General features: G+C 41.9%; 1 protein-coding gene across 2 annotated transcripts in view; it reads left to right on the top strand.

Moving 5' to 3' along the window:
* The window catches only part of pip5k1c (phosphatidylinositol-4-phosphate 5-kinase type 1 gamma), a 43,557-nt gene extending 19,034 nt beyond the window's left edge, over nucleotides 1-24,523 (top strand). The window contains exons 2-18 of one of the 2 annotated variants that reach the window (XM_022759257.1): nucleotides 184-215; nucleotides 1,035-1,121; nucleotides 1,382-1,512; nucleotides 1,698-1,815; nucleotides 4,767-4,919; nucleotides 7,779-8,078; nucleotides 8,898-9,106; nucleotides 10,271-10,354; nucleotides 10,619-10,667; nucleotides 12,763-12,847; nucleotides 13,298-13,459; nucleotides 13,898-14,039; nucleotides 14,428-14,460; nucleotides 14,772-14,891; nucleotides 17,659-17,914; nucleotides 21,918-22,007; nucleotides 23,548-24,523. In XM_022759257.1, coding sequence (XP_022614978.1) covers nucleotides 184-215; nucleotides 1,035-1,121; nucleotides 1,382-1,512; nucleotides 1,698-1,815; nucleotides 4,767-4,919; nucleotides 7,779-8,078; nucleotides 8,898-9,106; nucleotides 10,271-10,354; nucleotides 10,619-10,667; nucleotides 12,763-12,847; nucleotides 13,298-13,459; nucleotides 13,898-14,039; nucleotides 14,428-14,460; nucleotides 14,772-14,891; nucleotides 17,659-17,914; nucleotides 21,918-22,007; nucleotides 23,548-23,550 — 2,054 coding nt within the window. In that variant the 3' untranslated portion in view covers nucleotides 23,551-24,523. The remainder of the gene's footprint in view (nucleotides 1-183; nucleotides 216-1,034; nucleotides 1,122-1,381; nucleotides 1,513-1,697; nucleotides 1,816-4,766; nucleotides 4,920-7,778; nucleotides 8,079-8,897; nucleotides 9,107-10,270; nucleotides 10,355-10,618; nucleotides 10,668-12,762; nucleotides 12,848-13,297; nucleotides 13,460-13,897; nucleotides 14,040-14,427; nucleotides 14,461-14,771; nucleotides 14,892-17,658; nucleotides 17,915-21,917; nucleotides 22,008-23,547) is intronic. The other variant, XM_022759258.1, reaches the window with a different exon arrangement.
* The last annotated feature ends 2,979 nt before the right edge of the window (nucleotides 24,524-27,502 follow it).

The raw sequence follows: 27,502 nt of genomic DNA, 5'->3' as shown, positions 1-27,502 counted from the left end.
GGTTCCTCTAGCTGACAGCTCCATACTTGTGTTTGACACTGTTATTACATAATGTTGGACTGCCGCGTCCACCCTTTGGGATTCATCCTTGTCGCAGAGAGAACTAATGATGCTGAGTAATGGAGCCTCACGACTAACACTGTCAGCTCTCTCTCTCTCTCTCTCTCTCTCTTTCCCCCTCAGATGCTGCTGCTAAGAAAGCCTTCATCACAGAGGTGAGCTGCCGTCCGTCCCCGTGATCCTCTGCTTTGTTATTCTTCTCTCTTTAGTTCATGTTTGATCAACCACATCAATATCTACTAGTTCTTTGATTTTAGCCAGACACTAGTGAAAACCACGCTTGTTGCATTAAGACTGCCACAAATGTCACTATACCAGTACCAGAGAGTTTAATTTAACAAAATATTTAAATGTCACTTAAAGTATTCTTGTCTGTGCTGGACAGCTTGGCTCACATTATCTTAATCCTCCTAATTTGATAAGTCCCATCCATCTGACACTTCACCACAGTACTGTACGCTAAAGCAAACATTTAGAAGAATTGGACGATTTTTTGAATTTTAGTTTTGATTCTACTTGCCAGTGTAAACGAAAAAGCTCAATGAACATTACTTACAACAGCATCAGCAATATGTACGTGAGATGTCAAGCTTTGAGATCGAAAACATTTCATTGCAGTGTCTATCATTGAAACAGTTTTTTTTTATAAAGCAGATTAAATTCTCATTCTGTGCACAGTCTGGGTTTGATTGATGCAGAGAGTTAAGTTTCACTAAATAAAGATGCTAAGAACACATGAACCAAAGTTTGCATTTTGCTTCAAAAGGAGCACCTGGGCTGCTCATTGAAAAACATCAAAGCTTTAAAATTGCTCTCATGCCTTAATACTGTGTCAATCCCCTTTTTTGATATTTAAATAATCAATTTTAATGAACAGGTGCAAATCCTCCTGTCCCCATAACACAAATCTCTCTCTCTCTCTCTCTCTCTCTCTCTCTCTCTCTCTCTCTCTCTCTCTCTCTCTTTGTCATCAGATGCCCTCATCCTCAGGCCAGCCTGGTCAGGGAAAGAAGATTGGTCACAGAGGAGTGGATGCATCAGGAGAGACTACTTACAAGAAGGTAACACAGACGACACATGGCAGCATGTTTTCTGGTTGAAAACAAGTTCTTTGCTTATTTTCCCCATAAAAAGAACCTGAGAGAGAAACATCTGAGAAATTATGTATTTTTAAGAGACATTTTTGATGCCAATTGACAATAACTTTTCTTTTTACTCTGTATAGGATTGTGAAGTGTGTTTTATTTCTCTAAAGTGATCTGCTCTACCTCAGAATAGGACTCTATCTCACTCACACCACTTCTGCCTCTGTCACCCACAGACCACATCCTCAGCCTTGAAAGGTGCCATTCAGCTGGGCATCGGTTACACAGTGGGCAACCTGAGCTCCAAGCCTGAGAGGGACGTGTTGATGCAGGACTTCTACGTGGTGGAAAGCATCTTTTTCCCCAGGTCTCAGCTGCAAACACACACATACAAAACATACTACAGCAGTGAATTTCCAGTGCACAGATGGATAATACAGTATTAATGCATGTTGCTGGAGTGGATTTTTTTGTTGTTGACTGATTCCTCTTTGATGTTTTCTGGAGAAAAATCTGAATTTGATTTCTGTCTTCTGATGCTCTGTACTCTAGTGAAGGCAGCAACCTCACTCCAGCCCACCATTTCCCCGACTTCCGCTTCAAAACATACGCTCCTGTGGCCTTTCGCTACTTCAGAGAACTGTTTGGCATCAGGCCAGATGACTACCTGGTAAGATTTAGTCTGTTGTTTGCTCATTGCTGTGCCAGTGTTAGGGATGGGATCGAGAACCAGTTCCAGTTAAGAACCGGATGCAAATTGTCCCAAAGATTGGAATCGTATGCCCTCGAGCTTATCAATTCTTTATCAATGCCAGCATGTTGTTCAGCATTTTCAGTTGCTCAATGCAAAGCAATGATATCGAACTCATGCATCTGTGCTGCTGGAAACTTGCAACAAGACTGAATCATGTTGGAGAGGAAGAAACAGTTTAACGTGTGGCTTTATTTCATGAAGACTGATGACAGTGCTACTTGTGGTGTCTGTAAAATGGTTATTTACAAGTAACGGTGGAAACATCAGCAATATGCTGACACATCTTTCTACATATCATGGGCTTAAATTTCAGGAACACCATGTATTTGACACTCTACACACGAGTGCCACTGCTTATATCTCATGTTACAATGAGATTATCGCCACGCAGGCAGGCTTAGCTTAGTTTTTCAGACTCACATAAAGAATCGAACCGAAAATCATTTTATTGGTATCAATAAAATCGTATCAATTCCCATCTCAAATCGGTATGACTTAAAGTGAATTCTTACCCCATGGATGCTACACACAGTCTCCAGGAAATGTTCAGATTAGAACTATATTATGAAAATATAAGATTGTATCCACTCAAAACAATCGGAGAGCAACAATTAGTGATGTAAGTAGATCATCAAGTGAGAACGGATAACAAAGTGTAAACATTAAAAATGTAAAGGGCAGCAAAAGAAAAGAAAAAAAAAAACTAAGGCTAACTTCGACACGTGTGGAAGACAGGTGGGATGTTAGGAGAGAGCTGTGAGAAACCATGAGATAGCACAAGAGAGCGCAGAGTGGAGGAGAGAGGATGACTTGGGAGAAGGAAGGAAGGTCTGCAGCTTGTCTCTCCGCATCAGTGTGGAGGACCTGGAGGTTTGCGTGATTCACCGCTCTGCTCTGAGCGGTCTAGTAGATTGTACATACACTGCTTAGACACTGTTTATGCATGTTCCATGTGCATTTGTCTTTAATGTATTGGTACTGACACATGGATACACACTCTTCCTGCTTGTCCATACAAGTGTGCTGTCATCGATTTTGCACCTGACTCATTTTCTTAGTTGATGAGAAATTAAGATCTAGTTCTTTCCTCTGTCTTTCTTTATCTTGATCCATGTGCACTTACTCACTGATTTACTGTTTACCAGCGTGTGCTAACATTAGACTTTCACAACCTCAGAGGGACACGGTGCTCTGATCGAATCTGATTGGTCTGATCAATAGATAGTGTTGTTAATCAGAGCACTCAGGTTCCTGTGATGTGACTCTCTTCCAGATACATGGTTGCTGCTCATTACCTGATCCTAAATCTAGACCTCTTAGACCTCATATTACATTCATAGTAGTAGAGTAGCCAACATTGCTGGAGTTTCTCCACACGTTTCCATAACGCATTAGTTTTCCGTAGAGGTCTTAATGAGGTGTTTGGGAGGAGTGTCTTTAAAAGCTGGGCGCCGTGTGCTCATTCATTCATTTATGTCTAACACGTTTGGCATGTACGTTGCTTTGGGTGTAACCAGGGTTTTGAGTAAGAAACACAAAATCCTTAAACACGACTGCCAAGCAGACAGAGTAATAAGACTAAAGAGCTATTACATAAACAGCACAAGAATAAGAGACAAACCTGAAACTATACATGTATTAAATACATGTGTGAATTGTGTAAAACCAGTCAACCTCATGTCAGTCAGCACACTCTGACTTAAGTGTGGAAGATCGATAACGATGCTGTAACCAGGTTGGGGCTGATGTTCACAGACAGCAGATCTAACAAATTGTGATGTATTCATATGGGAAGTTAAAGAATGCGTAATGTTCATGTTGATCACGTGATTCTGATCTGACATCTTCACAGTGTTAGTCACGATTACTTTGTAGTGTTTAGCTTATAGCTGTAGTTGCACACACTGCATTGGCTTAATATCTTTTTAGTAGTCCTTTTTGTTACAGTGGGCTACCACATGACTTTGCTGCTAACAGATAAAGTTTTCATCGTGAACATATTCATCACTTACATTTCCCAACACAATTTCATCACCTTTAAGGTGGTTGAATTAGATCCTCAAAAAGACCCTACCTTTCCTTCCTGTTAAATTAGGCTTCTCGGTGGGAAGATGATGAGAACATCCGAACTTGACTTGTGCATGCCACAGTATGCATGTGACCGTTTCCAGTCAGCCAGCTAATTTTCCAGCTATCACGTGTTCAGTTGTTTTTGATGTGGTAAAAATATGTGAAATGAAATGTGAAAAGTGAGCCATTAGCCAAAGGGAGGCGGAGGAAGCTTCACCTCTTTCAAAAATGTCTGTCATTACTTGCTTTTAAGCTGCGGAGAGAAATGGAGAGAATAGGCTGTGTAACTATCATATCAGAAGGAAACTGATGTGTGTATTAACAAACAAGTCTAGTATATAATCATCAACAACATCAGAGTTCTGTTTCCTGTCCACTCTGTCTTTCTATGAATTTGCTGCTGTTGCTATCTTCTATCCTTGCCTCTTTTTTCAGCTGTTCTTTTTCCATGAAATTAGATTTAGATGGTTCAGAATAGTACAGACGGGTTTCCTGGAAAAGACAGGAAAAGTTGTTATTTGTTCCATGTTCCTTAAATAACAAGACAATGCAAGGGACAGAGAGGTGTGGCTGCCCAGGGGAACAGCTTTGGCATGTGACATCAAACCAGATGGCTTTATGTGGAGCAATTTTCCATAAACACTAACTAATATATATTAAACAACTATATATATAACAACTGTAATTTCATTTGGATTAAGTTTGAGTGCAGTTTTGCTTAATACCACTTAATCACTTTGTTTAAGGTTTTTCAAATTTTCTAAAATCACTTAATCTGTGTTTCTGTGTACCTGCAGTACTCTCTGTGTAATGAGCCCCTGATCGAGCTGTCCAATCCTGGAGCGAGTGGTTCAGTCTTCTATCTCACAAAGGACGACGAGTTCATCATCAAGACTGTGATGCACAAGGAGGCTGAGTTTTTACAGAAGCTGCTTCCTGGATACTACATGGTAAGCAAGGACTGTGTGTGAGTGTGCGCGCAGTTAAAGGGTATGAATAGGAATGTAAACAAGATGTTCTTTGACAGTATATCTAGAGAATGATTTGAAAAAAATAATTTTTAAATGAAAAAATCCATATCAGCTGTATGTCAACGTTCGATGAAAACAAAATGTGAAGTCAGAACAGCTGTGTCACTGTATTTCAGCTGTTTTAGATTTTTTTTCTGAGCTTTAACTCTTACTTACTCAGGTCCAGTAATCTTCCCCTTTTTTCTCTCATGGTAGGCATGATGCATGCAGAGTAATATATGGTTAATAAGTATTGCTCATGCGTACCAATATTATTCACATGCAGAGCAATAACCCTGTCTTGATACTATTCAGTTGTCAAGGCACATGCACATACAGTGAACACAGATTTATACATCCTGTACAAAAGGTGGGGAAGCCTGTCAGTGTGTTCATGTGTCTCGGTCTGAATAGGCCACCGCACACATGCAACTCTCAGACATTTTAAATGCCAACCTCTCCTTATGTTCTTATTTTGAGTCATACTTTTTAGATCTCAGGTTTATGTAAGAACCCAGAATTCTCTCTCCTCCCAGCGTGACATCAACAGCTCTATCATCTCCGACTGAAACCTCAGGCCATGCGGTTTCATAAGAGACCGGCCGAATGTACTGTACTTAAACCTAACAGAGCATGGCTCGCACCAACAATATCCCCCTCCCTCCTCTCCAGTCTGCAGGCTCGTTCTGAATGAAGTCAACCTGCAACAGCTCCATGTATGTCCATGCTACTGCTCCAGCCTCCAGAGTTCACGGTCCTCGGTCTTGTGTTTGTTCATGTGCCGCTGGCCGTGGCCAAAGACCATCGCAGGAATTCATTTAATCATTTAGGGATGCGAAAGGCTCAGCACATTTTCGGTGACCTTTTCCATCGTTGTGGTTGTGCTCTGAAGCATTTTCACAGGTGTAATTGGTCTAAGAAAGAGGCGTAATGAGAGTAGAGAGATTCAGGCTCATGAAGGCTGGCTGTAGCCTAAGGTCAGAGCAAGTGGACTAAGGAGACAAGACTGACTGAAAAGCACAAAAAACACAACGTAGATGGACACAAATACACGGATTCACAGAAACAACAATGTAGAGACGGGATAAACAAAAGAAACTGAAACTGACTGGAAAAACAGACAACATGCAGATAACGGACAACAGATACCATGCAGGCAGTCATTGGTGGAGCTCCACATGTCTTCCACAGCTGACTGGCTGATGGTAGTTGGCTGGCTGAGGAGTCTCGCTCTGGGCAGCGTACAGCTCACAGTGATGTAACCAACTCTTTCCCTTCTGTGTATGTGCTCTTCTATTATAAGGCTAGTCTCTCCGTTCCCTCTCACGTTTTAATGTCTTATCACTCTCCCTGCCTCTATGACACTCTTGGTGTAATTTATTTTCCTTTATCTCTCACTCTGCCGCATGTTTTAATCCACTCTTTCCCCTGATTCCCTTTCACGCTCATTTGTTCTCCATCCCTCTCTCCTCTCTCTCCTCTCTCTCCTCTCCCTCACGTGTCTGTGTTGTTGGCTCGTCACTGCTCTGCCCTCTTAACATTGACAGAAGGGTCGTATGTGGCTGACGGCAGAGAATGCTCTTTCTCTCTCTCTCTCTGTCTCTCTCTCTCTCTCTCTCTCTCCCTGTATCATCGTGTTGCAGCTGAAGGTCATTCACGAGTGCTGGGCCTTTTAGCCACACTTCCACATTCATCGTTCATCTCTCCTCTGTCTGCTCCTCTTTCTTTCTCCTCTTGTAGTTGTACTCCCGACCGAATGCTGTGCGTTATCACTATATGATCCATTGCTCTCTCTCTCTCTCTCTCTCTCCCATTCTCTGCTCTCATCTCTCTAATGGGTCTGTGCTGGCACAGGTCCCAAGGTCAAAGCAGGTTTTTAACTGAGCACACAGCCCGACTAACCTCATTTGTGTGGATTGACTACTGAAATATTCAGCACAGATTGGTGATGGAGGGGAGAGGCCTGTATGGAGTAAAGGCAGGACCATTTTAAAAAATAGGAAAAGTTACTCGTTAAAGTTCATAAAAAAATGTGTCCATGTTTCAGTTGAATTTGTTATCGCATCTAGAGAAGCATTATGGATGACAACAAACGAGCTAAAAGAATATTTACAAAACTAACTCTAACTAACTAACTAACTAACTCCTCAATGTTAATCCTCCATCCTTTTCCTAATGCTGGCTGGATCCTAACCCTGTGGCTTGATGGTAACCAGACTAGGCAGCATTGTAATCACAGTTTGAGTCTGTCCACTTTCATGTATCATAGCACTGTGAGAAAACTCTTGATTTGTGTTTGCTCTGCACTCTGGTGTGATCAGATGACACATGTGTAACTGTAGCCAAAGTGTGTGTACACTGAGAAACGAGTATTGTTAATAAATTAACTGTCTGCACAACACGTATCACCTATCACATTGCTCATGTATTTTTTATTCCTTAACGGTCCTATGAAATGAAAGACGCCTCTTGTCTCTTGAGTTCCTGGTTATTGTGTTGTACGCAAAAAAATGTCAATTTTTCCACATACACTTGTATCAAAATCTCAACCTCTCGGATCCTGCACAGCATCAAGAACAATATCTTTGGCACATCTTGCTCTCAGGGACATATATATATATATATATAAAAAAAAATCAGCCTTGTAAAATATGATTATAGACATTTCCCCACATAAACTGAGATTTGTGTTGGGTCTTTCCTCAAGATCCTGTCAGAGCACAGCAGCTCAAACCAATTTATGAGACCTTTTAAAGATCTTCTGCTTTCTCCCTCTCTTCTTGTGCTCCCTTTCTCCAGAACTTGAATCAGAACCCCCGCACTTTGCTGCCCAAGTTTTTTGGCCTGTACTGTGTCCAGTCGGGCGGGAAAAACATCCGCGTGGTGGTGATGAACAATGTCCTTCCCCGCGTGGTTCGCATGCACCTCAAATACGACCTGAAGGGCTCCACCTACAAGAGGCGAGCGTCCAAGAAGGAGAGGGAGAAGGCCAGGCCCACTTTCAAAGACCTGGACTTCATGCAAGACTTGCAGGACGGACTGATGCTGGACCAGGACACTTACAACGCGCTCGTCAAGACCCTACAGAGAGACTGCCTGGTAAGACAGATGAAGGGGAGACGGAGAGAATACAGTACAGCTGCTACGTAAAGACGTCCATTTACATTTTTCTGTTGCGACAGGCGTGAGAGAGACATGGCAGGATGGAGAGAGTATGAGCTGAAGGGGGAGATGGCGAGGATGGTTCACTGATTCTGAAGGAGGATCCATATAGCACCCTGATCAAGAGTCTCCAGATAGAGGGAGTAACGGTTAGAGGGAAGGATTAGAGGGAGGGTAGAAGGAAGGATAAAGTGATGCCATAATGCAGTGTGCCAAAGGGAAAGAGACAGATAAAAGAGACGTAGAGTAAAGAGGAAATGGAGAATAGTAAAAAAAAAAAAAAAAAAAATCAGGGTACTGATGGTGCCCTGATCAACAAAAGAGGATCATGAATGGGAGTCTATGGAGGGAGAACGGAGGGCAGAAAGAGACTATTTATGAGAGTTTTTGGCATTTCCAGGATCCCTCACTATAAATTAGAGCTTTCTTTATGAGCATGAGGTTTAAACAAGGTGTCAGGTGTGGTAGCAGGCCTGTTCTTGTCTCCCGTAAATCACCACCTCACATTTACATTCATAGGGAGTGTGCTGGGAGGGAGTGTATGCTCACACGCATGCTCTCTCATACATTGTTTATTCATGTGTGCATGCTTGTGCATCACTGTGTCTTATGTATGGCATTAACATCTCCAGTGTTACAGCTCTCACTCCCTCTGGTGCTGATACTGTTATGCACTCTAGATAAAAGCTTTCTTTTATACAGCACGTCTGTCAATCACTGCACACTTACATCTGTCTGTATATGTCCTTTGCTCAGGTGCTGGAAAGCTTTAAGATCATGGACTACAGCCTTCTGCTCGGGGTTCACAACATGGACCAGGCGGAGAGGGAGAGGCAGATGGAGGGCTCCCAGGGCGGCAGCGATGAGAAGAGGCCCGTGGCCCAGCAGAAGGCCCTGTACTCCACAGCCATGGAGTCCATCCAGGGAGGAGCAGCCTGCGGAGGGTCCATCGACACTGATGACACGTGAGTTTAGCCAGACAGACAAGAGGATGTTGGCAGCACAGGTCGGCGCTAAATGTCACTGCTGGCACATATTAATAATAATAAACACAGTGGAAAATAAATTAATAATGATGAATCTTTATTCAACTGCTTTTAGTGCTTAAACTTCAACTGCAACTTCCATACAGTATTTTACAAGCAAATCATTTTAGACATTTTAACCTGTTCAGTCTGTAAACTTGTAATTTTCAGAGTACGTAGGGGAACTTTTTCACATTTTTTTCAGAAATTTTGCCTCTTCTAATCTAAGAAGTGAAAAATTAAAAAAAAAACACTAAATGAGGTAAATTTCTGCATGAAAACTGGCCTATAAAAGGAAATTTGAGAAACAATTTAAAAGGTGATCCTGAAGCAGGTTGATGACAGACAAAAAACTACATCTCAGTTTAGACGTCCAAATCAAATCGTATCAGATTTTCTGTCCACAGTTTGGAAGACACAGTAGATCTGAGTATCAGCACCTTCGCAGTGCAGTGGACTCCGTGTGGTTATGGGATTATGGATTATTTGGTCAAAGGTGAATACTTACAGTGACAAAAGGATTGGATCAAGAATTGAGCTCTGCAGGACTCTGTATGTGATGTTCACTTAACAGGACATTGAGCCGTCAGAGGTGGAGGAGGAAAAATGAACCAGAGCGGATAATAACATCCCGGTCTCTAAAGATGTAGTTCTCAAGAGTGCAGGACTTATATAGATCTTCAATGTGTAATGAGTGCCATTAAGTCACTGATACTCGGCTTGAGACAAAAAGTGTTGTACTAAGTTAGTGATTCAAATAAAGTTTAAGAGGTCACAAATAGTGAACACTTCCTGTAATAAAAGCCTTAACCTGCCTGCTGGATCTAGTTTTTGTATAACAATAGCTTCCAAATACAAGTTGGTACTGCAGGAGTTTAATAATGTAGTTTGGTACTGGCAATCATTACTTAAGGATTTGTGCAAGATCTGGTGAAAACCTGCCCAAGTGTCTGAAGTCTGGATTTGATGATCAGATTTGGACAGATAAATGAATGATTCACAGGATCTCTTCTCACATCACAGAGCACAGCTGAAAACGTTGTTGTTCTTTTGCTGTCTGAATGACACCCTTACAATGCCGTTGTATTCTCCTTCTCGTTTTAGGATGGGCGGTATCCCAGCTGTCAATGGAAAGGGAGAGAGACTTCTTCTCTACATCGGAATCATCGACATCCTGCAATCCTACAGGTGATCATCACAGTGATTTACATGTAGTCACTCCTTCAGCTTTACATCCTACAGTATGACACAGGCTTGAGGCCACATCTCTCTGCGTACATACTATACCTTCACATTGCAGCAGTACACTGAAGCAACATAATTACATCAGACAGCACATTTAAGGTTCTCAGCCTACAGGCATGTTGCTTATATTCAATATGCCTATGACCCTAATATATAAGACATGTTTACCATCACTTTGTTAAACTGTGCTTCTCTTTGTTTCTGCAGGCTAATCAAGAAACTGGAGCACACGTGGAAAGCTTTGGTTCATGACGGGGTGAGTTTTTAATAGCTCTGTGCATAGAGACAGCCAGTCAGATGCAGGAACATGAACTATACTGTGCACACAGAAGGTCAGCCAAAACATATGAACTCTTTTCCAATCAGGTAACAGAAGAATATCATTTTATCTTTTATTATTATATTATTCAGACATCATTCGCGACATGTCTGGCAGTACACAGAGGAACAACAGTTACATTTAGCTTGTACCAGATATGATTAACTGTAGCCTCGAGCTTTATTTGTTTTCGGTTCTTTGTGTGTACAAGGACTTTTATTAGCTTCATGTCAGGGAAACTTTATTGGTTTGAAGAAGAACTTGTCCGTCCGTGTGAATTTTCATCTTCAGCTCATCTTCAGCTCATCTCCTACCTCATCTGTCCATCTCAATCCCCCTCAACCTGTAAACCTGTGAACATGCCCCTGCTCCATTCGCTCCACCCTCCCTTCTTCTTCACACAGTTATTGTAGAAGTCACAGCGAGCAAGTCTATTTAGAAATATTAATGTCTGTGTGCTTGTGTTTGTGGATCAAAGCTTATTTGAAGCCAGCTTACAGCGGAGCTATGGATTACTCAAATGTTAATTATATGCCTATCACCAGCCACAGTTGTCTTTTATGGAGCAAATATTTTAATGTTGCTGTGTACTCCATATAAGTTGCTCCTCATTGTTTTCTGTCATTGTCAGAAAGATGACCCATTACTGAGCTTTGCTCGTTGTAAATCACCTTTATGGTCAGTCAGCCTTTATTGAAGTAACAGGGAGAGACACACAGTGTTGTGTGAACTGGAATTAGTGGCACACTCTCCTGCTGTCATGGAGATTGGACAATTTTACTATTTTATTTGAATTAACAGTGTTCCCGAAACAAACCCCTATTTAGAAATGTGTGTGGGCATCAAAATAAAACATTTTAATATCAACAAATCAAGACCCCGTTAATTTAGACACATAGGTTTACTTCCACAAACAAAACGAGACCAGTGCTATGAAGACTGGCAGCTCTGACCAGCCTACACACGACATTTTTGTTGTGTGCTGCCAGCTCTGATCTCGGTGGAAATTTGGTACTGTATATCACTTACTGACTCAAGAGAGACTGATTTACTTAACAAAACAGAAAGAGACACTCATTGTTGAGTAAATGTAGCTAAAGCCATCAAAGCGAAAAAGCAAAATGGTGGCAGAAAACTTCTTGTACTGGAGACGTCGATCAGAGCCACAAAGTTTGTGGGAAGTGTGATAGAAAACACGAGACTACCATTTGTGTCGACCTTGTTTATTATATCAATTTATTTTCAGTAATTATTCCAAGCTATCACACACTGAAGGTGACCAGAGATTTAACTGTTGTAGATATATTGACACTTAGGGATGAGTTCTCTTAGTCTCTCTGCTCAATCAACTCCAGATCCCTCAGCTCTGAAGCACCTCACGTCTCTTCATCCACTCTCTGTACATCATCAGCAATCTGATCTCAAGACCGAATCAGCCATATCACCCCCCTGACTCTATCACACACCGCTTACTCACGCCACTTTCCTACTCTGTAACACACTCGTACGCAAGATACAGTATGTGTGGGAGAACACGCAACCTCCGTGACAGCCGCCTGTGCGTCACTGCTGATGATGATAGTGGATACTCCACACTTCTCTCTGTGATACATACAGTTGGCTCGGTTGCGTGAATGCATTCAAAGATGTTACTCATAGTGGACTCCAGTGGTGCTGATTCAAAAAGCTAACAATAACTGTGTAGGGTCTGTCTCCTCCAACAATCCTCTCCTGTCTCAGTCTAAACCAAACACCAAGTGTCATCTGTCAGTCTGCTGGCAGTGTGATCTCCGTCTGCTGCCACATAAATAATGAAGAGACGTGTCTGTAGCCTCGTGTGACTGTGTCTGTCCATCATTTGTCTTTTATTATGTGTTGTCCCGTCTCATGGATTGACCCAGAGAAAAGAATTACTGAAATGGGACACGAAGGGACTAGTAGTCGTTTAATCTACTGTAAGCACTGGTTTGATCATTTTATCCATGCACCACTTGTCTCATTAATCTCTCTGTCTTTTTGTGTCTCTCCTCAGGACACTGTATCAGTCCACCGGCCTGGCTTCTATGCAGATAGGTTTTTCAAGTTCATGAGCAACACGGTGTTCAAGAAGAGTTCCTGTGAGTTAAATTTACATCGAGACACTGCCTTACATAGTCAAACAGAGCTGTGTGGGAAGAGCCACAGACGCAAATGTCAGATGCCAGGCTTTTCTCTCTTTTACTGCCAAGCTTTGACAGCAAAATCAGAGACAGTAGCTTACAGCCTTATTAGGTGCTGCTTCATGACATGTGAGAGAACTGCATCAGTTTGATCCTTGTGCAGCTTTCTTTTGCAGCACTTTACAATGATTTTTGCAAAGGGAAAGAATTCCCTGCAACAGGACTTTAAACAAACATGATGTGTGATTTCCTACATATCCCAGAATGAGATCCAACATATTATCCTCTAAAGAGGGGGTTGTTGGAATAAAGGGTTTAGTTCAAATTAAACCTTTCAATCTGACAGCACAGCATACCATATCACACATGTTTTCCCAAGTCGATGTGTTCATGTTTTTTGTCCCTCAGCTCTGAAGTCATCTCCATCCAAGAAGGGTCGAGTGTCGTTGATGGTGCCTAAGTGCGCTGGTCCTGGTGCAGCCTGGTCAGCCAGCCAGCTGCCCTCTGAGAGGGATGAGAACATCTACGACCTGAGAGGAGCTCGCAGCTTCCCAACACTAGAGGATGAGGGTAAGTAACACAGTTGCAGAAGATAAGAACAGACGCCACTCAGAGATCCATAATTTACCATCCGCTGTCACTATGGGGCATCAGTGTTCCATCACTATGTCACTGTGGGGGATCAGAGTTTGACTTTGACTGCAGGCAGTCAAAGAGAAGTTCTTCTTTTCCAGAACTTAGCTGTTGGTCTTTGTAGAGGTCACTACATTACAGTTCAAAGTGCAGCTTCAGTCCACATGACATGACAGTCATTTACAGTCTTCTTTTGTAAACAGCAACACCACTGATCTTTCCAGCCCTTGGTCAACAACAGGTTTGTAGCTGTTGCCATGGGAAACAAAAGGCTACAGAAGCAGAATAGCACTTCAGAAGACATAAGGTAAATGTGAAATACTAAAGAAAAAGAAAAATTGTTTGTTTCTCTCTATCTCTCTCTGTGTCCTCCAGGGCGACCAGATCTTCTTCCATGTACTCCTCCATCATTTGAAGAAGCCACCACAGCGTCAATCGCCACCACTCTGTCCTCTACCACCTCTCTGTCCATCCCTGAGAGATCCCCATCTGACACAGCAGAGCACCCCCGCTACAGGTAAAAACAAACATGCACACACATAAACTGAAACACCAGAGTCAACCATTTCAATTCCAGTCCTGTCGTTAGCAGAGCTGACATTGTATTTATTATTAATCTATTTTTTAGTATTAAATACAATATATTCAACATAGTCTCGTTGGGCTAAAATAAAACTTTCTTTTTCCTTTTTCAGTGTTGTTCTGTTTTGTGTTGACTTGTCTCCATAATAGCATATCCGTGTTTTTCTGGGTTAATCTGACTAAAATCCTCAAGTCACAACTTAAACAGAAAAAATTCACATTACTGCATCAGTAGTTATTTATGTGAATGTTTTAAGAGCCACACCCAATATGCTGCAGGTCTCAAGTGCAGCTTGTACTGACACTCTGTCCTCTGTCTCCAGGAGGCACACCCAGTCTCTCAGCCATGATGGGAGGTGAGTCGGGACCATGAATGCTATTTTCACTTCATAAACCTTTTTAAGCAGAGTTCACTCAGCTGGTTTTTTTTATGATGTTTTGAGTTTTGCTAGCTTTATGTTTTCACAGCATTACACATTGCAGGGTGTGGTGGAAGGTTAGAGGAGAAATGCGAGGTCAGCCTGTTGGTTGGTGTGTTTTATGAGTAAGCCCATTCTTCCTGTTGCTAAGATGTGGCTGTGTGTGTTTTTCACATGTGTTTCATTTCCTCTGTGTGTGTGTGTGTGTGTGTGTGTGTTTTTTTATACGTGTGTCTGTTTGTGTTCAGGACCCAGGAGGAGCTACGTGTGCGTGAGGAGGATCAGCAGACCATCACAGTGGAGGTGGAGTTGAAGAGACATGACAGTGAGCCCACCATCTCTGTTCCACAGCCCTCGTCTGAAACCAGGTACGTAAACCTCCCTGCAGACACGATGTCATTTAAAATAATAATAACAAAATAATAGATAAATGTACTTATTGTAGCTCTGTTTACATGAGCCCAGTATAAGTAACACAACTGTAACCCATGTATTCAAATATCACTCAGTTTAGTGAAATATTCCAAACATAAACCATGAGATCATGGGGTCACTCACTAATTCACTGTCAGTGGACCAGCTGTGGTCTGAAACACACACAAGATCATCAGTGATTATTATATTGGCTTTACTGCTTTACTACCTGAGCATATTACCATATCACAATGTAAACTGTGTTTTATGGTTTTATGGAATTTCCATTCACCTTGTCGCAGGTTATGGCCTTCGTATCAACATGGCTATTGAGCAGTTCACATAACAGTGACTTTTCTTTATCACATTGTTGAATTTGTTGGGTTTTCAGAAATCCGAAGAGATCTATTTCACAAGAAATGTGTCACGTTTAGCTCACCCTCAAACACTGGCAACTTTCCATAATGTTGAATGTCTGCCAGCGATCACCAAATGGACCAAGAATAATAAAAATGACACACACAGCTCGGTACCGTTTTCACCGTAAATGACAAAAATAGTCAGCTCTGTCATACGCTTCATGTAGACATGCGACCCTGATAGAGAATAGATGAGCTGTAGAGCTGCAGTGAGTCCTCCATGACCCCAATCATCATTTGATGTGGCAATATAAATAACCTGCTGCCAGTGTCTCACCTGGGCTTTAGCCAGCTGTTAGATTAGCACACCTCACCTGTCTCACACAGACAGACACACACACACACACACACACACACACACACACACACACACACACAGTTTCTAACATGACACACTGAGAGCAGCTTGACCCATTTGTCTATTGGGCGGCTCAGGGGTCTCCGGTTATGGACAGATAAATGCTACAGGCACTGTGTGGAGCAGGCATCTACTGCACAGTAATTAGGTTATGAGAGTGTGCACATGCATGTTAGTCTGTGTATTATGTGAGCTGTGTGTGTGTGTGTGTGTGTGTGTGTGTGTGTGTGTGTGTGTGTGTATGTGTATGTGTGTTTTCTTTTAATGGGGTAACACTGTGAGGCAGACAAGGGGCCGAAGGGGCCCTGACATGGGGGAACCAGCCTGTAGAAGTAGGGCAGTGGGGCAGGAAGCCTGCAGGCCTGGGGCTGCTCCCATAAAGCCGGCATGACCTGACACTTTGCATAATTTAACCTGATTTTTAATTGATTCAAGTTAATTGGTTTCAGTAGAGACATCTAAAAAAAAACACAACATCGTGTGTAAGCCATGTGAAATAATTTCTGAGCAGAACCAAACAGAGCTGTTGCAATGCAATAACAGTGGGACTGACATTTTCTGTAAACTGGGGTTAGGTCAGTGAGGATTAGGGTTTGGTTACTGAGGGAAACCAACTGAATAATTGGGTCTGATGCTGAGAAGGCAGTGGCTAGACATATGGCCTGGGGGCCTAGAAGGAGCTGGTGGGGGTGGGGCTGGGCGGTGAGAGCAGCTGAGACAGCGACAGTCGATTAAATCTGTCTTCTCCGAGCAGCCTCAACTCACCTGCAGTTGTGGAGCGGGTTGACTGGGAGAGAGGAGAGGGAGACGAAGCAGAGGAATGGGAATAGGACAACTGATTGGAAGAGAAGACGAGTAGAGAAAGTGATTTGTGAAGAAAGACTGGGAGTGAGAGAAAAACAGTTGAACCGAGGAAAGGAAGAGTTGCAAAAGAGAAAGGACAAAGACAGAGAGTGACAGCATCAGTTCGAAAATATATGTATAGTTTAATGAAGATATATTTAGCGGAAATGAGAGACGGGGTGAAAGAGCCTTTTTAAATGGCAACCACCACCATCCTGTCCTCCTCATTTATTCAGCCAATCAGTTCCCTCTTTGAGATGCCAGTTCGACTTTTTTGCCTCAGTGGCCAGCAGGCAGGCTTTTCCTCTGATGGAGTTAAGCTAGACACAGAAGCTGAGAAAGCTATGTGGATGCGCCTAAATCCTTTCTAATAGTTGATGATCTGGCCAGGAACAATGAAGGATTGTGGCAGCACACAGCCAGCTGGCAAATCTTTGCTTAAGCAGCTAAACCACAAACACCCACACACACACACACACACACACACACACAGATGTTACATTTCAGTCAGAGCCAGTTTACTCTAATAGGTTGGTCCTGTTTCTCTGGCCTGCTGCAGGAAAATGGCTTTTGGCAAGTGACCCAATTAAAGGCTCTTAATGTCTGCAACTGCTGTGTGTGTGTATATGTGCAACCAGGTTGTTTCTTTTGTTCCTAAACTACATGGACTCTTTGTAATAATGACTAATATCCTAATATTATAAAACAAACAAAGCAAAAGAGGTTTTCCCCAGAGGGAGTGGGAGGCACCCAAGGGAATGATGCAAGGACACTGTGCTGGGTAAAAGGAACAAGTGCAGCAGCAGTGGATGTGAAACTCGGCTCATGGAGGCAATAAAAGTACTTTAAAACCCTTAGTGTACAGTTGCACTTGTCCTCACTTTTCCTGTGTCTTAATCCAATCTAAACACACGACACGAAACACATATTTCTGGATTCAGTGTGACTTAAACTTCCCAAGGACGTCATTATCTCTGATCATAGGGGAAAATATCCTTCTAACTCCAGGACTTGTCTGAGAATCACGAGTTCTCTCAGTTTTGTCTGATGGGCAGCCCACAGTGTCAGACTTTGAACAGTCACTCATCCGTTTTTCCACAGTGAGGGTCCGGAGGTAGCTGGCGCCGAGGCTCCCGATGCCGCTGCCGCTTCCGACTGTTCGTCAGTACCTGAAGCAGCCTCCTCCTCATCAGCCGCAGCTGCTCCCTCCTCTCCCGTAGCGGCTGAGGAAGCCCCATCCAGTCCCAAGTTGGTGGTGGTGGAGGCGGACAGGGCCAGCCAGGTGTCCGGCTCAGGCTGCACCAGCCAGGCGTCAGTCGACGATGACGATGACGTGCCAATCACAGATATCTACTTTGTAAGTAAAACCCCTCTCTCTCACACACACACACACACACACACACACACACACACACATGCACACGCACATATAGCCTCACACATGTAAACACTTTTATGTACTTTTAGATGCTTTTAGAAATTGTTCCTGTGAAGACAAAAGTAAACTCATCTCAGACTAGGACTAGCTCTTGTCACTTCTCATCTTTTTGAGTTTCATATTTTTATTAAGTCATCAAATCATCTCAGTGTCAGGATCAATGTGTTAATGGTTGTAAAGACTGAGCTGTATGATGCTCTCCTACAGAGGCGTTGAGACAAGGACCACAAAAAACAGGTGGAGACTCAGACTGGTACGGGAACAAGAGCGTGTGCAGTTACTGCTTGATGTGTGTGGTGCATTCAGTTAAAGGACATGTTTGACATTTTGGGAAATATGCTTAAATATGCTTTTTGCTGGGAGTTAAATGAGAAGTTGTTATGCTAAGCTAAGCTAATTGACAGCAGGCTGTAGCTTCATATTTACAGTAGAGGCATGAGAGTGGTGTCTGTCTTCTCATCCAGCGAAAAAAGAGAATAAGCATATTTCCTCATGTGTCAAACTATTTCTTTGAACACAGTGTATTGCAGTGTGCACAATGTGTTTGCAGAGTGATAATAGCATGTGCACCATCACTTTGCTGTTCCTCTCTAATACGACCTTCAACAGCTGCAGACACACTTGCATTTTGTGTAAATAACTAAAGCTTTTGCAATTTGTATATGCTCAGTCGATGGGAGCATCCTGCTAAAGTCAACTGTGTTAGTGTTGTGTTGGCAGGTGTAAATGTGCCCAAAAGCCCAGCTATAAATGAATGTATGAGTGTCAGGTGGAGCATGGAGAGTAAAGCCACTGATCACAGTTACAGATAGAAATGTTCCCGGCTGGCTTCACTCCTACTGGGTGTCACCTATCAGGAATCAAACACCCTCTAATGTGGCATGAGAAATCCTAATGGCCAACAGGTTAGTCAGCGAGCTCTCTCCAGTTATTTAACAGCCCTCTCAGCTGACGGGCTCTGGCTGATGCTCAGTTCATACTTCAAAAGGAGGAGATACGCTCTCTGTACACGGCAGCAGGGGGTCTGTAGCGCTGCATGAGGCGAAGTGACACTGAAGTGTAACTACACAGAAACACGCTGCAGGCAGTGTGGTCACAAGTGGCCTCTAGGGAGTGACCACATATGCTGTTAACACACTGCCAAACATCCAAAACACACGTATCCTGGATATGCAATATGGACAGGAACATTAAAACTTTCAGCATCTCTACCACATCACTCAGTCTGGTCATTTAGCAGCTTATTCAGCCAACTCGTCACTTGATCATCCTTTGCGCCCCCTGTGTGTTTCTGCTATCTCTGTCATCGTCGTCACTTCTCCTCCCTGACATCCCACACAAATCAGGTCTCTGCATGACCGCTCAACCTGCTCTTTCCATTGATAAGCGCCTCAGGTGTTGGTTCACAACACTCACAGAGAAAAGAAAGAGCCGCTGGACAGAAATTTCACTGTCATCCGCTCCTATATTACTGAAATTGTTTCTCATGGTTCAGGAGTTCCAGCTGCCAGAGGCAATTTCTTAACCAGTTCAAATCCTTATTGTTGTGTATTGTGAAGCGGTGGAAATATTTTCTCAGACAAAAATCCATTGCTTACATAATTGCTGCTTGTGCATTGAAAATTAGAAGACCCAGTTCAATTGTATATTGAACAACATGTCTGTACATTTGATCTAATTTCATTTGTTTTATTATTGGGTTAGGTTGGTTTATGGTTCAGCTGCTCCATCACAAAAACACTGCTGCCTTGAGGATCAAAATAAATCAGTTTTCAGTAACACTCAGCAACTTGCAATTCTATAAGAGCGTACATTTTTATACAAAACAAAATTATTCTCATCTCTTTGCCTCTGTTTAGTGTACAAACAAACAGCAGGAGCAACCAGTTGTTGTTAAAGGCTTTAAATTATACAGTGTGTGTGGAAGAAAGAGGCGGAGAATATGTTTGAATTTTGATACAAGAGATAGCAGCCATTGAGATCGTGTAGCTCCTCAGGGAAAACACTGCATCATTTAGCTGTGAGATGTGCGTGTTTGTGTTTGTGTGTGTGTGTGTGTGTGTGTGCGTGCGTGCGTGCGTGTGTGTGGTCACTTAACAGGTTCCTCAGAGTGGCTCGTGTCTGAATTATTCAGCCACTATCAACAGTCTCCACATTCACTTTTCATGATTCCCGCTTTGCCGTCCTTCACCTCTCTACTCTACCACATCTGATTGTTTTTCTTCTTTTGTCCGCTCTCCTTCATCTTCACCTCTTCCCCTCCACCCTCCTCCGCTCTCTTCTCTCATTCTACCCCAACTTTTAAATAATTCTCACCTCCCCCTGTTCTATCGCGACCCGACTCTCTCTTCTCCACCTCTCGCTCTTTCCACGCCCTCCCTCATTCTCAGCTTTTTCGCATTCCTCTGATTGTCGTCATGAGTCGTGATGAAAGTGGTGAGAGAGTAGCGTGCTGTGTGGTAGGGGGAGATGAAAATGGAGTGACTGCCACACCTGTGAATGTATTTGTGTCATCATTGATTCAGTGTATCTCTGCTGGGTTACACACATCCATGACAACCTTTTCCATTTTCACCTCAGCACATTTCTCATTTTTTTATCATGTTATTTCACCTGTCCTCACTCCTCTGTCCCTCATCTCTATATGTCATATCTCTTTTTGTTTGTGTCATGTGTCATGCTCCCCTGTTGTTGTCAGTTTCCTGATGGGAGGACCTGGGTGGTCTCTCCTCTCCGACAGAGGAGGAAATGCCAGTCCAGTTTGCCCGTAAGTGAGAAGAGAGATGGTAGGGTACCTGGTTGCTGTCCTGGTATTAGGTTAGATTATTGCTTGTTTGTTTGATGAAACATATGATTACAGTGTTGAGAGGAAACAAGATTTTTTTTTTGGAGTGTGCCGCAAGAGCCGCAGCTTGTCATGATTTGTGGTTTACCCGCTGCAGGTGTTTGTGATTGTGTTGAAACTAAAAAACAATGCCTACACTCCCCATAGTGAAGACAATAAAGTGTGGGAGGTGGGTAAACAAAAGACAAGAAGCCTCTTAATTGACAGTGTTTGTCTTTCTTTTAATCTTGTATTAATCTTCTTTTAAATTTGTTTCCTCACTCACTGACATCCCGCCTCCTCCCTCTTCGCACCTGTGTGGATCGTGTGTAAGCTCCAACGTGCTGAGCTTTGTGTGTGTGTGTGTGTGTGTGTGTGTGTGTACATTCCATCAACCCACTCCACCTCCGTCACCATCGCCAACATACCGTGTTGCAGTTGCTTCTCTCTCTTAAAGGGCTGGTACCTTCAGTAACAAGGAACCTACTGAAGCTCTCAGAGATTCTATGGAAAGAGCACTTTTGCTTGTTGGAAAGGGAAAAAAAAAACCATCCTATTCTTGTGTTTTGCTTTGACTGAGGATGCTTTCTGTGTCTGACTGTCTTGGCATCCTGGCTTTCTTCCCATTCCAACCTCCTGATTCCCACTCCTCATCCTCCCCTGTTTGGCTGATGCAGCGACTCATCCCTCGCTCTGTACACCTCACTTTGCGTCCCAGGAGCTAGTCCGAATGGGGCTAAACAGATATATGATTCATACACACTTCAGTAAGACCCATAATATTTACAGCACTCCTCTTTACCAGCACAGCCAGTTATTTGCTAATATTTACATCTTTGTTCAAGTCTGCTAACTGCTGAAAGGATTAACACATCCTTTTAAAGACTTTTGTTCTATATGTCAGATTCACACTTTCAATGTGTCTCAGCAACATTTCCTCCTTTATGCATCCCTAATTTTCATTTCCTGTCTTGTCCTCTCTTCTCCTGTGATCTCCTGTGTCTTTCTCTCCTGCCTGCCCCTGCTGCTTGTCTCTGTGCCTCTGGCCTTTCCTCTGTCACTCTGGCCCCCTCTGCTGTGGTGGGTGTGTAAAAACAGCCTCCAGAGGACAGGACCTGGGTGTACTCTCCGCTACACTATGGCTCAGAGTCTAAGGCCCTGCCAGATGGGGATTGGGAAAGAGAGACAGTAAGTGAGAAGCATCGGACTAAAATATACAGTACAGGAGAAATCCCTTAGACAAGGTATAAATTCAGTCCTAGACCATGTTGTTTGGTGGTGATCGTTCATCCATCACAACAAGGATGGAAAGGATGAGTTGTAACTTTACCCTGTGTAAGAAGCTTCTACAGTAAATGTAGAGAAAGCTTTCTCAGGTCCCAGAGTCTATTATTATTCCAAGGGTAGGCTTGGTCTGTGTCCAGAAACCCACCCCTGCATTACAGCATTCATTCCTCATTGATAAGTGGGTGGAAATGGTCAGTGGCTGCCTGCATGACCATTTAGTCCACAGCCAGCCATCCTGTTTCCCTCCAACAACAAGCTGCTCAGAGTTTACGACACCATTTTACCGCATCGGCCTGTGTGAAGCCATTACACTCATGCATCTCCAGACTCCCACAGCTCATGTTGTTAGATGTTCACAGTTCGAATGTGTACACTCAACCTACAGATGAGTCACATTTTACAGAACATGCTCATCAAACAATTTGTCCCAAATGTTTTCTTCAGTGTTAGGCAATGTGGAGGAATTTTTGAAGATGTAATAATATATATTGAATTTATGTGCTTTTGGTCTTTTAAGTTTACTTTGAGAGTTTATGGCTCAAGAGTTTATTTTCAATGTTAAAATACAAACCCAGACAGAGCTTTGGTAAATCTGACAAATTAGAAACGTGGGTCAAAATGGAAATTACTTAACTTGGCTTTGACTATTTTCCTTTAGAAGTTTTATATGAGTTTGTCCTTGGCAGGCTGCTTGTCTACTTTGTTCAGTGTAGCAGCATTTGCTCACAGTGCACTCTGTGCTATCCTCTGATTAGGTGTGATCAGCCATTAATTTTTTTCCAACTCATTTTGTTCTTCATCTTTTTCTCACCCTAGATATTATGTCCCAATCAGGCTTTTTTCACATGTTACAAAAGATAGAAACAAATATCAAAAATATTTGGCCCTATTGAAAGGAATGGGATGTTTCATTTTCCAGTTTAAAATACTACCACACTGCAAACATGCAAACCTTTCTGCTGTTGTGGCTCACGTCCAGCCCAGTGAACTCAGACACATGATGTGCTTAGAGTTGGGTTGGAATAATGGAGCAGATACAGATGAATTAAAATATTTCATGTTGGCTCAGGACACCATTATTTTACAGCATTAGTTGATCCAAGACATTCCACTAAATGTCTTTAAGATGCGAGCAGACTCAGACTGCTGTAGCCCACAGAGTACACAAACCTTCGCTCTATTATCACTTTAATGTGTGATACATGAATACTGTGCATCTTGACTTTTCCTATTTTCAGGTGTGCAGGGGTGTTTGCTATGTTAAACTTTTTTCTCCTTGCCTTACCCATTCTGTTTTCCTATGTCCACTTCCTTTTATAAATTGCACTTTGCCATTAGCAAGTAATGCATGAGAAGATACACATTTTATTCCCTGTGGACATCAGTGTGTCTATGATGTGTACACTCTGCCTAATACATTCACTCTGTGTATCTCCAACAGTAAACCCTGTTCTCTGGCAGAAAGGAGCGAACGTCTCAGTGGAGAGGACTCATCTGTCTGAAGTCCAGATCTCAGCGGTAGCAGCAGGATCTCTGTCTGAGCCAGGATTTTAAACATGCATACAGAAACTGAACACACTGAGGGAGGAAGTGACTGAAAACCAGAGGGGGGAAAAAAATCCTGACAGTGACAACATCACTGATTTCCTACCATCCCTGCCTTTCACCCTTAACTAATGAAAAAGATATCAATTTAACATGTGTATGTGTGACATAGTGCGTATAAGGCTGTATGTAGTCTTATATGTTTGACATACATGACAGACAGAAGTAACTTACTGTATGTTCTGCTTCACACAAGCACAGCCCCCCAACAGGCTCTAAACTGGCTGTCCCACTCACTCTGCAGAGCAGCACATAGAGTTGTGAAGTGAGGGGAGCCGCTGGTTACTCTGAATCCCCAATTCAAACATTTTTTTTTTTAATGATGTCTTCAATACAGAAGACTCAACGTAGAAACATGGGAGTCTCTGGGATAGTATAACAATGCTGTATGTTTGTCTCATGGCTTTAAGTTTTTAATTATTTAAACTTTGTTTGTGAAAAAATCACATTTTCACATGTTGGATGGGTCCAAATACAACAGTTCTTTACAGTATGAGCCTCTGCCGCCTCATGCAAAAGGAGACAGAGGCGAAAATCAGAGCTGTATCAAATTCAGAACACTTTGTCATTGTAGTTATGAGAAAAAACTTGGTCACTGAATTAATCCAAAATTGATCCAGAATCTGAAAATGAATTAATTTAAGCTTTAGATTGTGTCAGTTTTTTTGACCCCATAATCTTTAAATATTAATTTTTAGCTCAGTGAGTGGATGTTTCTTAATAAAATGCAATGGGAGACATACTTAACTTCTCATTTTACCATTTTTATCAAATGAAGAAAGAACTTGATATTTAATACAGTAGAATAAGTAGTAGAATAAGTATTATTCATATTTTGTACTGAGGATTCAACTTGGACAGTTTCATATCCATCCAGGCCATAGCAGCACTCCAACTGTGAGTTTAACATTGTCAGTGAAGAAAATTAATCGCACTGAAATTTCTAATGCCAGGACTTCCTGAAGTAGCTCCTCCCACCTCACGAACTCTACTAAAATTTGCATGGACCGGTTCGACCAATCAGGACAAGCCGACCAACCCTCCTTTGTACTGCCTTTCTATTCAGCACGCCGCATGCAGATTTCAGTGCGCTCACTGGGGAGTGAGTGGTCAAGCCTGTGGTGTTAGGAGGGCTGTGCTTGTGCTCATAGAACTGGAGTTACAATGATAACTATTGTTTGACCAATCAAAACAAAACCTCTAGACATACGTCATCCTCACATTTCCAGTAGTGAAAATATGCAGTTTAGTTTATAGAGGAAAGAATTAAAAGACATCATTTCCTTTAGTGAAGATAAACAGTGATTACAAGTTGTTGAATTCCTAGCATAATAATTTATATCAAATGTTTTTAAGTTTTTTTTCTGAACGTTTCTTCAGCTGTTTTACTACTGTGAACTTTAATTTATTTTGTCTGTTTGTATTTTATTATAAATCTTCACTGTTACTGGTACTTTTAACTTTGTAATGCTGTTTTTCTTTTCGGTTTGCTTCCAAAGAACTTTAATTTTTGTTTTGATCATTACATCACTGCAGCTTTTTAGTAGTTTCCCAGTTTGTCATGTAAATTCAGTGTTACTACTTTTTTCACTACAGCTCTTGTGGAAACGGCTGAGGCTCATGACTATTGCCTTCAAATTAGACGGCATTAATTACAACACTAAGGCAGCAGACATTGTCAGTCATTACAGTAATCTCCACATCGTTACAATGTCTTCCAGTGTTGCCCTATTTTTGGACAAGACGCACACATTTTCTCTTTTTGTTTTTAGGTGGAGGAATAATCAGCATATCAGTGACATTTGCTATATCTGGTCTCCCTCACCTCCTCACAATAGGATATCCATTGACTGGACATTTCAAATGTTTGTAGATGTAGAGCATCAGTTGTAGTATTTGCAGTCAATATCGTACCTGTTATCTGTATATTTGAATGAACACAGTGCGTCGCAGTGATGACTTGGTGAGACACAGCAGTTCGTAAATGGGTTGAATGTTGTTTGCACTTATAAAGAGGACCTGAAGATGAACTAGTGATAGAGGCCAAATAAACATAACATCACATTATCATACTTTTTCAGTTGGTATATAGGAGTTTCTGCTCACACAGGCTGATATTTAGGCAGCATTTATTTTAGGGTTATCAAGTGTGTGTGTGTGTGTGTTGGTGAAGTCAATCACGGTCATTGTATGGTTAGTGTTTACTGTAGTCTCTTTGTGGCTGACATCTTAGGACTCTCAACTACGAGTTAAGTTAAAGTTCAACAAACCAATTTTTTAAATCTAACTTCAGAAACCGTTTCTTCAGTCGGTTGGTATGTTTCTATGTGTGTTTGTGTGTAAGAGAGGACACATCAATGTCAGACATTGTAAAATAGAAATCAGTTCATTCTCATGTGCAGTGGCCAGTTGTAATCAGTTCGCTGTTGATCATCAGATGGAGACCATAGCAGCAATATTTTGTACAGTCTAGCTTTTGAGTTATTTTAATTGCCTTATTGAGAAATTTTACATGTAAGCCTATCATTTGTATTTTTTTCACTTGTGCTGTTGTATTTATTTTCTTTCTCATAGTTGTGCTCCTGAGAATGTGTACATAAAATTATAAATACATATATAAAGATATACAAATATATTTTCCATTTGAATCGGAGAATATTATTTTTATTTGGTTTTATTTTTGCTGCTGGGCAAGAAATGATTGCAATCTACATAATTTACTGTATCATATTCTTCAGTGTGTTTATTGAGATGCAGCTGCTGTATATTTATGGTCTATAAACCACAGCTGTTTCTTTGTAAGATATCCAAAATGGAAAGATTTGTGGGTTTTACTGTCCATGCAAATCGATAGGGAATCTTCCAACTGTTCAGCTGTGTTGTGTATGTGTTTTCAAATCGCGGTGTGCCCTCATCCAATAGAGAGAGTCCTTTACAGAGACATAGCATGATTTCAAAATGAATATGCATATCAGAAATGTGTATTTATGTATATCTGTGTATATTCATCTATTTATACGTGAGGATAAATAGATGGCTGTATGTGTGTGTTTGGACTCAATCAGAATGAATACAAAATAAAGCAGTTCTATGAATTGTTGTCCATGTAGATAATGTCATGTTATATTTTCATTAACTCCTTGCTGAAATCATTATACATCTAATCTGAAATGAAAATTAGAACATCTTCAGTTGTTCTCCAAGCATGGGATTTGTCACTAAATTTACATGTAACCATTAAAGTAAATAGAATGGAAAATATAAGATCAATTACAAATGGTACAGTGTTTCACCATCATTAGTCGACACAGTTATTGCTGTATGCAATATTAATTCTCTGTCCTATTTACCACATTGTAGTTTGTCTTCAGTTACAACAGACAGCCCCTGAAGGCAACAGCTTTGCCAAATTAGTCCCAAGTCTTGACAACTCTAAGACTATGCACAGCAGAATAATTGTTTCCTTCCTGGTATTGTGGGATATTATGAACATGGCAATCTGCCAGTTAGATTTTGAAAATTTGAGCCTGATGGTGGTGCTTCATGAGAGGCCAAGGGGGTTGCCAAACTGATCAGAAGTTGTTCATGGAAATCTGGCCAGTCGCTGTTGAGATAAATTTCCCATCTGACCAAAATGTTGGACGGGTGGATTAACCAGCCATCACCATCCAGGCCTGCCAGTGGGAAGAGAGGAGTGAATTTGCAGATGCAAATGCAGAATGCTGGGAACATCACCCGAGGCCAAGATTAAGTTACTCCCTTCAAGCACAGCCAGAGACCTCAAATGTCCA

This window comes from Seriola dumerili, unplaced genomic scaffold (assembly GCF_002260705.1).
Source record: "Seriola dumerili isolate Sdu_G_001 unplaced genomic scaffold, Sdu_1.0 BDQW01000321.1, whole genome shotgun sequence".
NCBI classification, from domain to species: Eukaryota; Metazoa; Chordata; class Actinopteri; order Carangiformes; family Carangidae; genus Seriola; species Seriola dumerili.
Note: the sequence above shows the minus strand (reverse complement) of the source record. Positions and strands in the feature narration are given on the sequence as shown.